Here is a 12618-nt window from a genome sequence, read left to right on the forward strand (position 1 = left end):
TGTAGAAACGATTTTTGTTTAAGTTACACGTGGAAATTTAATTTATAATTACATCTTTTTATAATACTAATATTATAAATGTGAAAGTTTATATGGATGGATGGATAGATGTTTGTTAGAGTTTGTAGCCTAAACGGCTGAACGGATATCGATGAAATTTTGTGTTGATGTAGAGGCTTGGAAGAACACATAGGCTACTCACTATTGTTTTTTGTAATTCCACGCGGACGGAGTCGCGGGCGAAAGCCAGTTAGACATACAAATTAATAAAAATAATAATAGAATTTTAAGTGCAGTTTCGACAGACTTTAGGAAGAGCTGAATAAAATGTAATGAACCGTAATATTAACTTATTATTCAGACTATAGTTGACATGCAAAAAAGTACGTCACTTTCTACGGCAATTCATCTCAGTTACAAACAAACGCGCATACGCATGTATGTAGCCATGTATGACATTTTTTGAACTTTTAATTATTTTTGCTCCTATGTTCAAATAATATAATTGAGGCTAGTTACATCTTCATTACCTTTGTTTTATTACCTGTTTGATTCTAAATATGAGAACTAATGAAGCTTTTGCAGTTACTAGATAATTTACAATGGCAACTTTTATAAAGTTGCGTTCTGTAATGGAGGTTTGTAAAAGAATTTGTTTTCATTAAATTATTAAAAATCAGTAAATTAAAATCGTTATTTTCCAAATATTAATTTGCTTGAAATTTCAACTAATTTTGGTTTTAAAGTATCATATTACTTTAAAAATATTTTATTAAACGGTTAAAACGAAACAGTATTTAATATGACGTTTAATAACTGTAATAATTTCAACGGTGAGAGTTTAAAGTGAACGTTCTCTCAGTAACTTAGTGTAACATAACAAACAAGCTGTAACTTACCTCTCCAGCAAACAAATGAAATTAATTTTCTTCACGTAAACATAACTTAAAACAAAACATAATTAAAACCTTTACAAACACCATTTGTTTTTTAAAAACCATAGACAATCGCGCGTTAGTTTGACGTTAGATGACGGGAAAGCGGCCCCGTGTATCGCGGCACGCACTCGCCTATCAACTGAATGTTTTCTTACAATTCAAACTTCGAAGCCCACCACCTCGGCCGCAAATGTTTCTGCCACCTGCCCGCATTAACGGGATGCGTTTGCGCACACGGATTGCGTGTAAATCAGATTAACCTTCATTTTAAGACCATATTTTAATGGTTAAAAAGATAAGAACGTAGATAATAAAACACTTTAAGCAATCTTCTAAGGGTACATTTTTAGGACATAATTTTTCTGCAATAGAATGATGTAGAAATGTACGTAAACAATGTCTTCAATTTTATTCAACCCAATTTATAGGGTTCCATCTGGTTTAACTAGATTTCTCGCAAGCTTTTGTCGTCCTAATTGTTACTTTCTAAATTGACCTACAATAAAATCACTCCTGTTATATTACGAAAGCTAGGGCGGTAAGTTTTGTTAGGATAAAGAATACTGAATCAAAGCTGCCATTCATTTTAACTATTACCCTATTTTTTTTTAATTCATGTGTATTTATTTAATTCAGCAAAAGTAATCTAAGGGTCCACTCTACTTAGTCGCGTTAGCACTCGCAGTGCGGTGCGAGAGATTTCCTGTCCACGCTTGCCATAGCTCCCGCATGATACAACCGTTTTCATAGGTCATTAGGGCCCGTCATTTGACCATATCCTTACTTTTCTCTACCGCATATTGTACTCTTCAATTGAATCCCCGTATGACGCTTGCGATCATTTCCATTAGTCGTTAGCACGTGTGCGAGGACTTCCCGAATGCTGTATAACGAACTAGTTGTGGACTAATAAAATTGCCCCCTAAAGACTATGTTAGGCGTAAACTAGGCGTAAAAAATGAAGCGCGTCCATACGAATTAAACATACTTATTCATTTGTGTAATTGCGTATCAAATGCCTAAAATTAATATAAGGTTTAATTGATAAACAATATAATATTTTTCTTGATAACGAAAACCTATAAAGATAATTATTGCTTCAAAACAAAAACAGAGATACGACTTTGTTATAGCGCAATAATTTTTTTTAAAAACATCATTAAAATCAATAATGTTGGATGTATTGAGAAATAGACTTTCTAATAATAGGTCGTACGTTTTGTTCCAACAAAAGATTCCCAAGCTTTTTTTTATAAATCCAATACATATTACTGGTTTCTATGAACCCACTCTAGCTAAACTTACTTGTGAAGTATCAAGTTCCTCGCCATCTTTCACCATAAGGGGGAATTGAAACGTCTGTTTTCACTGTGTTCACTGAAAGGTAGCTGACATAGACGGGCACATTATAGGCTTATTGTAAATAAAAAAAACATTGTATAAACAATACATATATTTTGGTCTACGTAAAACACGATAGAGAATACATATGTCATTTGAAAAGTCTAATACCTAACACAATCATTTAATACATCAACCCTGAATAATAAAATCTTTTATTTGAAAACAGTATAAAAATGCCTACACGTAATACTTATAACCGTCGGTTTCCACTGTCTAAAAACTTGTGTTGTAATTTTTTGCTTATATAAATCGATCAACACCGACTTCACGTAGGAAACACCACATGAGCGTGCAAGCAAGAGCGCGGAACAAACAAGAGAGGCACGATCAGCCTAAGCGTTAGACATTTGATTTTTCTCTTTTTCTTTACATTTTTTTCGACAAATTCAGTGAAATTTTTAAAGTTACGTTACATTTGTTTGAAAAAAATAACTTGCTGTAAAAGCCGGAGATCAAGGTAATTAAAAATATCCCTGTAAAACTAACAAGCATTAAGCAATACTAAATTGGACCACACCTAAAATTTCTAAAGTTTCTAAACATTCAATATTCTTAATACTCGCAGGAAATATCAGTCAGTGCCTTTAACTAGTTACCAAATAAAATAAAATAAAAGATAACCCTCATAGCACGTATGTTTATGAACGAAAAAGATTATCATAATTTTCTACATTCCCATTTAAATAATTGAATCATGCAAGATGCAGTTTTATTACATTTTTAAAAAAAAATATTAAACACATCTTTTTAAATAAAAAAACGACAAAAACAATTAATTAACATTTTGGATGAGCTACATTAGAATATCTTTTTTTTTAATTATCTAAATTAGTGCAAATTAATTAATAAAAATGTTGTTAAAATCAATTGCTTATTTACTTTTTAAATTAAGCTTAAATAAAATAAAATACTTACATTCACAAAGTCTAAAATTTTAAAAACAAAATTTAGTTTAATGACTTGTAGGATAGTAACTGGACTTAAATAATCGGCTGCGGACTGATTCTGAAGTTCAGATCATGACTTGAACTATTGAGCTACAACTCAACTACTAAATTGACATGTCATGGCTCAACAAAGTACTATAACTATAAAATTCAAGGAGCCAAATTTGCAACTCAAAACTGAGTGAATCCGTTCACTTATTTGCTTCAAACTGAGCTGATCTGCAGGTCATCAATTTTAGTTGAGATACCCATAACTAATATTAACTAAATATGTAAGATAAAACAAAAATACATAACTATTTAAACTTAATATAATTCAGGTTCAATCACAAATATTTTAGCTAACCGTAAAACTCCACTGCCAATACTTATGTTGTCTTCGTTTTGTCAAAAGAGAGTGAAAGGGACGAAATCATGTAATACAAGTGATAGGAGTCAAACCGACTATAGATTTATGTTTCTTCAATATTAGGATTCTCGGAGAATAGTTGGTGATCATTGTATGTACGTAAATATTTCTTAGTGAACAAATAGAGAGTTAGACCCCATTTCATCATCGCAAACGACCATATCAAACGGATTACGATACTCGTCTGAACTGGAATGACACCTGAAAACACATTTCAATGAAAACATTGACCCAATATTACAGATAAATAACACTAGCAATTAAAATTTCCTTATCACATATGTAATTAATAAATTATCTATTCTTATGCAGTTATAAAGTATAAACATATATCACTATAACATTGTATAAAAGTCTTTTAGAAAAGATTTTAGTAACCAGACTTGAAATAAAGATTCCAAATGATATGAAATAATATTGATGGGTGAAAAGCTATTTGTTTTAAGCGTCATTAGGTTACATGTTCTGGATAGCCATTTAATATTTCATTTGAAAGAAAAAAAAACATAAAACCAAATCCAATTGAAAGATTTTCAGACCAGTTAAAGGTTAAAATTACTATAATTCTGCATACTTCTTTATTTATTTCACATTGAAAATTTGCTGAATAACATATGAGTTAATATCGCCTAAAATGGGGGTTGAAACAAATAACCTTTCACCCGTCTATATAAGTGTTCAAATATTGTGGTGCAGTGTGCAGCGCACTGCAAGATAGTACAACATCTAAATCTTATTAAATTAAGGAATTTCAATAAAAAAATAATAAAGGAGAACAATGATACCTTGTTTATAATAGAATTCCAAGAATGTGTAAAATAATGTCAGAGCTAATCCAGATACAAAGCCGACAATTCCAAAATCTCCGAGATATTGCAAAGCTTTCCTTGAGAAGTTAACATGCAAAGACTCCTTCAGATAATGACAGTGCAAAACAAGGGTTAAACATGCATGTATACCTGAAATCAAATGTCGTAACCTTGTAGTTTTAATTACAGAAAATCTTGATACATTGTTTTTAAGACATAAAAATTCAATTTAGCATCTTCTTATACAGATTTGTTGAATGGATCAACTTATGTCACAATATCTGACCTACATATTACATACAGCAAATTTCACATAAGCTTGTAGGGTAATCTATATCATCCACTAAAACACCGTCAGCTGTTATTGTAAATTCAATCGCTAATACATTAAATTTTTACACATCTATTTTAATTATTAGAATATTAACACTGATTTTACTTACCGGACAACAATGCCCACATTCCAGCCTCTACGTTGGCGTAAACTAGACAAAAACATATAAAAGCTGCAATACCTAAGATTGAGCCTAAAGTGCTAATAGCTATGTAAATCTTTGTACGTAACATCTTGAATCGCGAATAGCTAACTTATAAATGAACTTCACATGCGATTTGAATTATAAATATTTATACCAGCAGGAAAATAAACAAATAACAATCATTTACGCCACCAAGTAAATCCAATGAGATGACATTTGTCAATTGACAGTTTGACAGTGACAGTTATTGAAGAGAAAACATTTGTCGTCGGTCATAGATATTTATAATAGATAGGCGATTGTTTAGAAATGACAGCATTCCTTCATTGCGATTTAAATGCTCCTTTTTCTTTATACAATAAAAGGGGCAAACGAGCGGCGGGAACACAGAGGTGGTCAACGCCGCCCATGGATATCCGCAACACTAAAGAAACTACAGATGCGTTGCCAGCCTTTGAGGAAGTGATAGGCTTTTTGATGATGTATAAATGAAGTTTAGTACTGTTATTCGTTCGAAGACTTGACCGTGATCAACCGCAATCATCACCGCGAAAATGGCAGAAATCAAGTTGACACAAAATACTATACAGTTTATAGGCCGTCCATTTATAGAATTCAGTAAAAGAATATTTCAGATATTTTTTATTTATTAAACATTAAAATTACCGTTCAAGTTTTACATACGATTTTTTTTCTGTAATTAGAAAAGTTTAAATATTATACATTTATTGCAGTAATTTTAAGTTTATAACTTATAAATGAACACAACAATTTGAAATATATAATGAGTATTTAGCTTAACAATAATAAACTTATTTATTTTATAACTGTCGTCTTTTAGTACGTAACACTTAAAAAAAAAATTGTTTTTGTATAATCTGAAAAATTGCTAGCACCAATAACCAATCAATCACAATTAAAACTATACAAAAAATCCTAATGTTTGTGGCTAAGCTTTAAGAAATCTAAGAAGTCTAGGTTTTATTTTACTTAATGTAGCAGCATCCAACTCTGATTTCCTGTGGATCCGAAGGTGACTTCTCATATTCCCTCGCTGAGCGTAACCTCGATCACAAATGGGACATTTGTATGGAGTTTCTCCGGTGTGAAGTCTCATGTGTTCTCTCAGATAAACAACATGGTAAAAACCAGCACCACAGACTGAACATTTTTCAGGTCGCTCTCCTGAAAAGTGTAAATTATGACTTAATCTTTGACAGTCATTATCAACCAATCATCAATATTTAATTTTTATTGTAAACTAACAGACAAATGAAAATCTTAAATGTTGATTTTTCATTATAGCAACTCAAATACAATACTTTCAGGAATCTTTACTTGTTCCAATATTGCATACATATACATTTTTTTTTACATATACATATATGTATTGGCAAAATAATAGTGTCAAAAGTAATTAATAATTTAAATCAATAGATACAAACTTTTTCATATCCAAATAAGTTGACCTTTTGTTTGTTTATTGTTAACTATATAAAATAGGTTAACTATATATAACTATGTTAACTATATAAAATAGGGTCTAACATTGGCTGGACTATGGTAACACTAACACTTATAATTACCTGTATGAACGGATCGCCTATGAATTGTGAGAGATTGCAAACATTTAAAAGTTCTTTCACACATATCACAAGGGAATATTTGAGGTGTTTTTCTTATTTTCTCATGAACATATTTTATATGGCTCCGTAATTCACCAATAAATGCAAATGATTTTTCACAAGATTTGCATGGATACTTCTTATTATCTTGGTGTCTTCTCTGTATGTGACGATTTAAGTAATATTGGGAGCAACAGATGCGTGCGCAGACGGGGCATTTAGCAGGACTGTTCAAATGAACCCTTTTCATATGTGACACTAGTTTGTCCTGTTCAAACACCTCTCCGCACAAATCACACAGCTTTGGTGGTGGTTGTTTCTTTCCCTTTGGCACTTGTTTCTTTTTTACTTGGTGTATTTTCTTTTCAGTTTGCTGAATAGCAGTTTGAGTAGATTCTTTTTTATTCAGACTGAAAAAGAAAAGTTATATTAATTCACTCAAATTGTACAATCCAGGATTTGATATTATGATAATCTAATTTTTTTTACAAAATACATAAAACAATGTCTAGGAACATTTTACAGGGATGAACCATGTGTTACTTCACAACTTGTTTTATTTCTGTGCCAAATTTTAATAAGATATGTTGAATTGTTGTAGAATTATCAAGTAAATGTGAAAAAAGTGACTATCCCTCTGGAACAAGACCTATTTACAGGATCAAGAGTAGCCTGTATTCTTAAAGACTATGTTCTACATCTGTGCCATATTTCATTGAGATCCATTCGGCCATTTCGGTTCTTTACTCTAACAAATATCCATCCAAACAGTCAAAGTTAAAATATTAATTGCAAAGCAATTATAAAAAGCAAAAACAATTTTACCACCATTGTTCACCACTCCATGTAAATTCTCCTTCTAGAATAGATGATGCTACAGTATTTATTTTTTCCTTGTCAATTTGTTTCTTGGGTAACACCTTTTTTACTACTTTTTTTTCTTTACATCTACTATGTATGGAATTAACTTTTGTTGGTAATGTTTTATCATCCAAATCTTTAAGATCGGGGGATTCCTCCTTAATACTAATTTCTGGACCAAAATCTGAATCATAATTACTCGAGGCGTTCTCTATTTTAATATGAATTAACTTAGTTTCTAAGGTTTTGCAACTCTGTTTAAATACATTTATGAAATTGCAAAGAACATCTAAAGTTTCATTGCAATTATTACATATTTGACGCGGATATCCTTCTACATCTTCTATCTGGAAATAAGTGAATAAATTAATATTATATCAAATAAAAAGTAACTTATGCCTTTATTACGATAAACATACGTTAACGTGCAAACAAGTTGAAATCTTTGATTGGATGTTATTGTTTTTTAAATCCTCAACTTTTTCAAATATTGGATAAGAAGCTTCATCTTGAAGGCAAATTCTACACCTTTTATCGTAATAACTCATCTTGGTTATAAAATGTATACACCAATAAGATTTTTAGCATTACAAAAACACTACACAAGACTGACAGACTCAGCCTCAGCCAACTGTCAATGTCACTTAGACAGCACTTACATGACGTTGACTTCTATTGCGTTTTATTAGAAATATGAATAACTTGTCAGCTTTCTATTTTAAGTATTATTAAACTTCTTTAATATTTTCAATACTTGTATATATTGTGTATTTTAAGAACTTTTTATTGATTTGGGTCTTTTGCAAATTAAAAACTTGAACAGCAATTTCAAATGTTTTATTTTTTTTAAAACATATTACTGTAACAAATTGGAACATAACATTAAAACAGTTTAATTAACACAAAAATAATATAAATACTTAACAAAAGACTATTTTTAGTAATTCATCGCTTGAAGTGATCCGTGAACTTGGCTCTTGTCAAACTTTTTATGACATTTTTATGTGAAAACTAAATAGACTAAAAATCAACAATACAAAATAATTAAAAATCATCAACAGTATTTAATAAATATTACATAATTATAATTCTATTTAGGCTGCAAGAAATTTAAGAAATATTGGCCTTATTTGGCTTAATGTATCAGCATCCAACTCAGACTTCTTGTGGCTCCGAAGGTGATTTCTCATATTCCCTCGCTGAGTGTAACCTCGGTCACAAATGGGACATTTGTATGGAGTTTCTCCTGTATGGACTCTCATATGCTCCTTCAAGTAGACGGCGTGGTAGAAACCGGCACCACAAACTGAACATACATCTGGTCGCTCCCCTGAAAACCACAAATTATCTTAAAAATATCTATTTTGCTATGATTTGGATTACCAAAATGCAAGAAAAGTCTCGATAGTCAAATTAAATATTTCAGTTACTTTATTAAAAACTAGGTTTCGCCTGAGACTCCATATGTGGAATTAAAAAAAAACTACTTCCAGACTATGTTCTATTAAGTTAAATTTTATCAAGATCCATTCAGCACTATAAGCTACAAGCTCTATGAAACATCAATCCATCCAAACTAGCATTTATAACATTGGTAAGATTACCTGGACATGTTATGCAACAAAATGAGGGGGCTATAAACCAGAAAGTGTTAGGATTGAATGTGGATGGCTACAAACGTAGAGGAAGACCGAAGAAAGTATGGATGGATTGTATGAAAGATGATATGCTTAATAAAGGAGTGGACTCAGATATGACAGCTGATAGAGTATGGAAGAGCAGCACATACTGTGACGACCCTCTGTAAGGGATAAGGGCAAGTGGATGATGATGAAGATTACCTGTATGAGCTGATCGCTTATGTATTGTAAGTGATTGCATACACTTATAAGCTTTATCACATATGTTACAAGTTAATAATACTTGTCTTCTATATTTTTTCTCATGGACATATTTAATATGCACTTGTAAATCCTTAATGAATGCAAATCTTATGCCACAAGTACTGCATTGATAGTTCTTGTTATCCCTATGTTTTCTTTCAATATGACATTTTAAGTAATATTGGGAGGAACAAGTCAGTGAACAGTGGGGGCACTTAACAGGAATGCTGTAATGGACCCTTTTCTTGTGTGCAATTAGTTTAAATTCATGTTCAACCACTTCTCCGCAGAGATCACAAAGTTTAGGACCTTGTGTTTCTTGTTCCTTGGATGGTTTTTTTCCTGTCACCAGTTTTTTATTAGTTTTATGAGTTTGAGCAGTTTTGTTTTTATTTAAACTGAAATGCAAAAGATTTAAATATAGAATATTAAATTATAAATGATTCTTACAGTTGAGTAATAAAAGGAAATTTGTCTTAAAAGTTAAGGCCATTTAATCCATTAAAATTTTGATGTCTGTCAGATTAAGTGATGTTTATTATGCAAAAGATTTAAGATTTCTTTCAGTATTCAAATATAAGTGAGGTTGTGAGGTAAGTGCATATTTATTATCTGTGAGAAAATGAACATTACCACCATTGTTCTCCATTCCATGTGAATTCTCCCTCCAAAATCGAAGATGCTATTTTACTTATTTTTTCTCCACCACAATATGTTTTCAGTTGTTTCTTACACACTTTTTTTATAACTTTTTTTCTTTTACTCTTTTTTCTAGTCTTAGATTGTGTTGTTACTGATGTTTTTATATTATCTACATCCTGAAGATTTGAAGACTCCACTTTTATAGTTGTATCAATATGTGAGTTATTATTACCCTTTGTGTTGTTTTCGATTTTAATATCAAGTAACTTTTCTTGTCTTGCTACTCTATTTAAATTCATTTATGAAATCGTAAAGTATGTCTAAAGCTTTGTTGCAATTTTTACATGTTTGATGCTTGAAGTATATCTTTCTAAGTATATTTCTACAGTTATCTAAAAATATGCGATTAAATCAATATTATGTCAAATAAAAAGTAACTAATATAATGCATTACTATAAATAAAATAAACTCACGTTAACATGCAAGTTGAAATCAGATATTGGATGTTATGGTCATAATTATCAAAAATTGAATACAAGGCTCCATCTTCTAAGCAAATTCTACGCATTTTAGTATTCGATTTATTTTCCATATTTAACTGAAATCTTACTAATATTACATATGGGAAAGTTTAAATGAATGAATGTTTGTTAGAGTATGTAGCCTAAACGGCTGAACGGATCTTGATGAAAGCCATAGATCTGGAAGAACACATATGTTACTTACTTTTGTTTTTATCTAATCCCGCAAACAGGAGTAGCGGGCGGAACCTAATACAATGTAATCAAAATTCTTTCATGCGATTTTAGTTTTCCAGTATTCACAATCACAACAACAATATTGACAATTTTAATTTGTTAATTTGAATTTGTCAAATTGACATTTAATCAATTTGATCTGCCTGCGTAGATATAACTAGATAGGCTATTTTCGAAAATGATACCTTCTGCATAGTTCTGACTTAAATGCACCTTTTGTTGTTAATTGTTCTTGAAAGTAAAATCTAAGTCTATTAATAGTTCGAAAACTCTTCACCGCGTAATACCACAACCACCACAAATGAAAAATATCGTTATGCATATTTAGAAGCCTGTCCATTTTTAGAAGTCAGTGCCTACCTGTCACTGGAAAGGAAACCATAGACATCTGACAAGTGGGAATTATTGATTCGTTCTTTATACTTCATGAATTTACCCAGTTATATTTTATTAATTCTAAAATTCTGACCTAATTTTATAGTTCTTTATTGATTGGGATGTACGCTAAATTTTAACATTTTAAAATTTGAGTGTTCAAACATTACAAGATTCTTAGTACTTGAGCCTGATCACAAGACCAAACATAGACAACAGTTTTATCGACATTCGTTTTCTGTCATCAGGTGATAGGGATTGGGAGTAAAATTCCTGAAAAAGGATTTACGCTAAGATTTAACTAAATCGCCATGTCTGGAAAAGATAAATTAGCTATTTTCCCTTCCCGGGGGTAAGTATTTTATGTTTTTAATGTTACATAGGACAAACCTCAGTTATTAAAATGTTCCATGATCCCAAAATGTATTTTCTGGTTTTAGTGCTCAAATGTTAATGAAGGGCCGATTGGCTGGAGCACAGAAAGGCCATGGTCTCCTGAAGAAGAAGGCTGATGCTCTACAAGTCAGATTTCGTTTGATATTGAGCAAAATTATTGAGGTACGTAAAAACTATAAGTTTATGTCAACCAAATGCATCTATTTCTTACTAGTTACGCAGTTTTTGATTTTAAACAATATGATAATATAAAATTCTTAAATTAGATACTAACAAAGTTCTGTATTGTTTTACTTTCAGACTAAAACCCTTATGGGTGAAGTAATGAAGGAGGCTGCGTTCTCTCTTGCTGAAGCCAAGTTCACAACAGGAGACTTCAACCAGGTTGTGCTACAAAATGTCACCAAAGCTCAGATTAAGATTCGCTCCAAGAAGGACAATGTTGCAGGTAAACATTATGTATTAAACATAAAAGTCTGGTTTTCATTAGTTAGTTACCTTTTTTTACATGCGAAAAAACTGCATACTTCATCCTACCATTTCCTCAAAGGCTGACAACAAATCTGTAGTTCCTCTGGTGTTGCAGAGGTCCTTGGGCACCATTGATCATCTTGGTGTTCCTGCAGCTCATAGGCCCTTTTTTAAAATAAAATATTGAATTATTGTAATATCTGTATTTAAATATGAATTTTGTCATAGGCTCTTATTGTTTTTATTTCTTAACATATCAAAATTAACATTCATATAATCTAATCTGTTTTACAAGGCTTCATAGTAAAATGAACATTAACTTAAATTTTTGTATAAACATTACCTTGTGTATAATATTAAACAACATACAATTTTAGGTGTTACACTGCCGATTTTCGAGTCATACCAGGATGGCTCCGATACATATGAGTTGGCGGGTCTTGCCAGAGGCGGGCAGCAGCTGTCCAAGCTGAAGAAGAACTTCCAGAGTGCTGTGAAGCTGCTTGTCGAGCTCGCTTCCTTGCAGACATCATTTGTTACTCTTGATGAGGTCATTAAGATTACCAACAGACGTGTCAATGCTATCGAGCATGGTAAGTTATCTGTAGAAAATCTTATTA

The 12618-nt window shown here is 31.4% G+C and overlaps 5 protein-coding genes across 9 annotated transcripts in view; 1 reads left to right on the forward strand and 4 right to left on the reverse strand.

Moving 5' to 3' along the window:
* The window catches only part of LOC106108934, a gene marked incomplete at its 3' end in the record, with an annotated part of 18953 nt that extends 17827 nt beyond the window's left edge, over window positions 1-1126 (reverse strand). The window contains 1 exon segment of the mRNA XM_013290296.1: window positions 900-1126.
* A 2456-nt stretch (window positions 1127-3582) lies between these two features.
* LOC106108783 lies at window positions 3583-5217 on the reverse strand. Its single transcript, XM_013290053.1, has 3 exons — window positions 4951-5217; window positions 4484-4657; window positions 3583-3899 (listed from the first exon to the last, which is right to left on the reverse strand). Exons 1-3 carry the CDS (start codon window positions 5072-5074, stop codon window positions 3742-3744), a joined length of 456 nt encoding a protein of 151 aa, XP_013145507.1. The 5' UTR covers window positions 5075-5217; the 3' UTR covers window positions 3583-3741.
* Window positions 5218-5790: 573 nt separating this feature from the next.
* On the reverse strand, window positions 5791-8121 carry LOC106108782 (zinc finger protein 117-like). 2 transcript variants are annotated; one of them, XM_013290052.1, is made up of 4 exons: window positions 7892-8121; window positions 7440-7819; window positions 6573-7021; window positions 5791-6171 (listed from the first exon to the last, which is right to left on the reverse strand). In XM_013290052.1, the coding sequence occupies exons 1-4, from the start codon at window positions 8018-8020 to the stop codon at window positions 5936-5938; spliced, it is 1194 nt and encodes a 397-aa protein (XP_013145506.1). In that variant the 5' UTR covers window positions 8021-8121; the 3' UTR covers window positions 5791-5935. The 2 variants fall into 2 exon arrangements, with proteins under 2 accessions (XP_013145506.1, XP_013145505.1); XM_013290051.1 differs by having other exon boundaries at window positions 7437-7819; window positions 7892-8119.
* Window positions 8122-8368: 247 nt separating this feature from the next.
* On the reverse strand, window positions 8369-10846 carry LOC106108781 (myoneurin-like). Of its 4 annotated transcripts, none has more exons than XM_013290046.1 (5): window positions 10725-10846; window positions 10472-10596; window positions 9989-10389; window positions 9314-9753; window positions 8369-8802 (listed from the first exon to the last, which is right to left on the reverse strand). In XM_013290046.1, exons 3-5 carry the CDS (start codon window positions 10294-10296, stop codon window positions 8567-8569), a joined length of 984 nt encoding a protein of 327 aa, XP_013145500.1. In that variant the 5' UTR covers window positions 10297-10389; window positions 10472-10596; window positions 10725-10846; the 3' UTR covers window positions 8369-8566. The 4 variants fall into 4 exon arrangements, with proteins under 4 accessions (XP_013145500.1, XP_013145504.1, XP_013145503.1 ...); XM_013290050.1 differs by having other exon boundaries at window positions 10472-10603; XM_013290049.1 differs by having other exon boundaries at window positions 10472-10607.
* A 413-nt stretch (window positions 10847-11259) lies between these two features.
* LOC106108757 (V-type proton ATPase subunit D) overlaps window positions 11260-12618 on the forward strand; it is a 4025-nt gene continuing 2666 nt past the window's right edge. Inside the window, exons 1-4 of the mRNA XM_013290017.1 lie at window positions 11260-11483; window positions 11572-11689; window positions 11828-11975; window positions 12376-12591. Coding sequence (XP_013145471.1) covers window positions 11443-11483; window positions 11572-11689; window positions 11828-11975; window positions 12376-12591 — 523 coding nt within the window. The 5' untranslated portion in view covers window positions 11260-11442. The remainder of the gene's footprint in view (window positions 11484-11571; window positions 11690-11827; window positions 11976-12375; window positions 12592-12618) is intronic.

The sequence above is a fragment of the Papilio polytes genome, unplaced genomic scaffold, assembly GCF_000836215.1.
Source record: "Papilio polytes unplaced genomic scaffold, Ppol_1.0 DF821400.1, whole genome shotgun sequence".
Lineage (NCBI taxonomy): Eukaryota > Metazoa > Arthropoda > Insecta > Lepidoptera > Papilionidae > Papilio > Papilio polytes.

Bases quoted from the DNA above. Each gene is read 5' to 3' on its own strand.
- LOC106108783 (XM_013290053.1), bottom strand. From the start codon at position 5,074: ATGTTACGTACAAAGATTTACATAGCTATTAGCACTTTAGGCTCAATC. The intron at 4,658-4,950 runs GTAAGTAAAATC...ATTTGATTTCAG, and splicing joins AATGTGGGCATTGTTGTCCG to GTATACATGCATGTTTAACC. The intron at 3,900-4,483 runs GTATCATTGTTC...ATGTGTTTTCAG, and splicing joins GGAATTCTATTATAAACAAG to GTGTCATTCCAGTTCAGACG.
- LOC106108782 (XM_013290051.1), bottom strand. From the start codon at position 8,020: ATGAGTTATTACGATAAAAGGTGTAGAATTTGCCTTCAAGATGAAGCT. The intron at 7,022-7,436 runs GTAAAATTGTTT...TTTCTTTTTCAG, and splicing joins TGGAGTGGTGAACAATGGTG to TCTGAATAAAAAAGAATCTA. The intron at 6,172-6,572 runs GTAATTATAAGT...TACACTTTTCAG, and splicing joins TAGGCGATCCGTTCATACAG to GAGAGCGACCTGAAAAATGT.
- LOC106108781 (XM_013290048.1), bottom strand. From the start codon at position 10,296: ATGAATTTAAATAGAGTAGCAAGACAAGAAAAGTTACTTGATATTAAA. The intron at 9,754-9,988 runs GTAATGTTCATT...TTTGCATTTCAG, and splicing joins TGGAATGGAGAACAATGGTG to TTTAAATAAAAACAAAACTG. The intron at 8,803-9,313 runs GTAATCTTCATC...TGTGGTTTTCAG, and splicing joins TAAGCGATCAGCTCATACAG to GGGAGCGACCAGATGTATGT.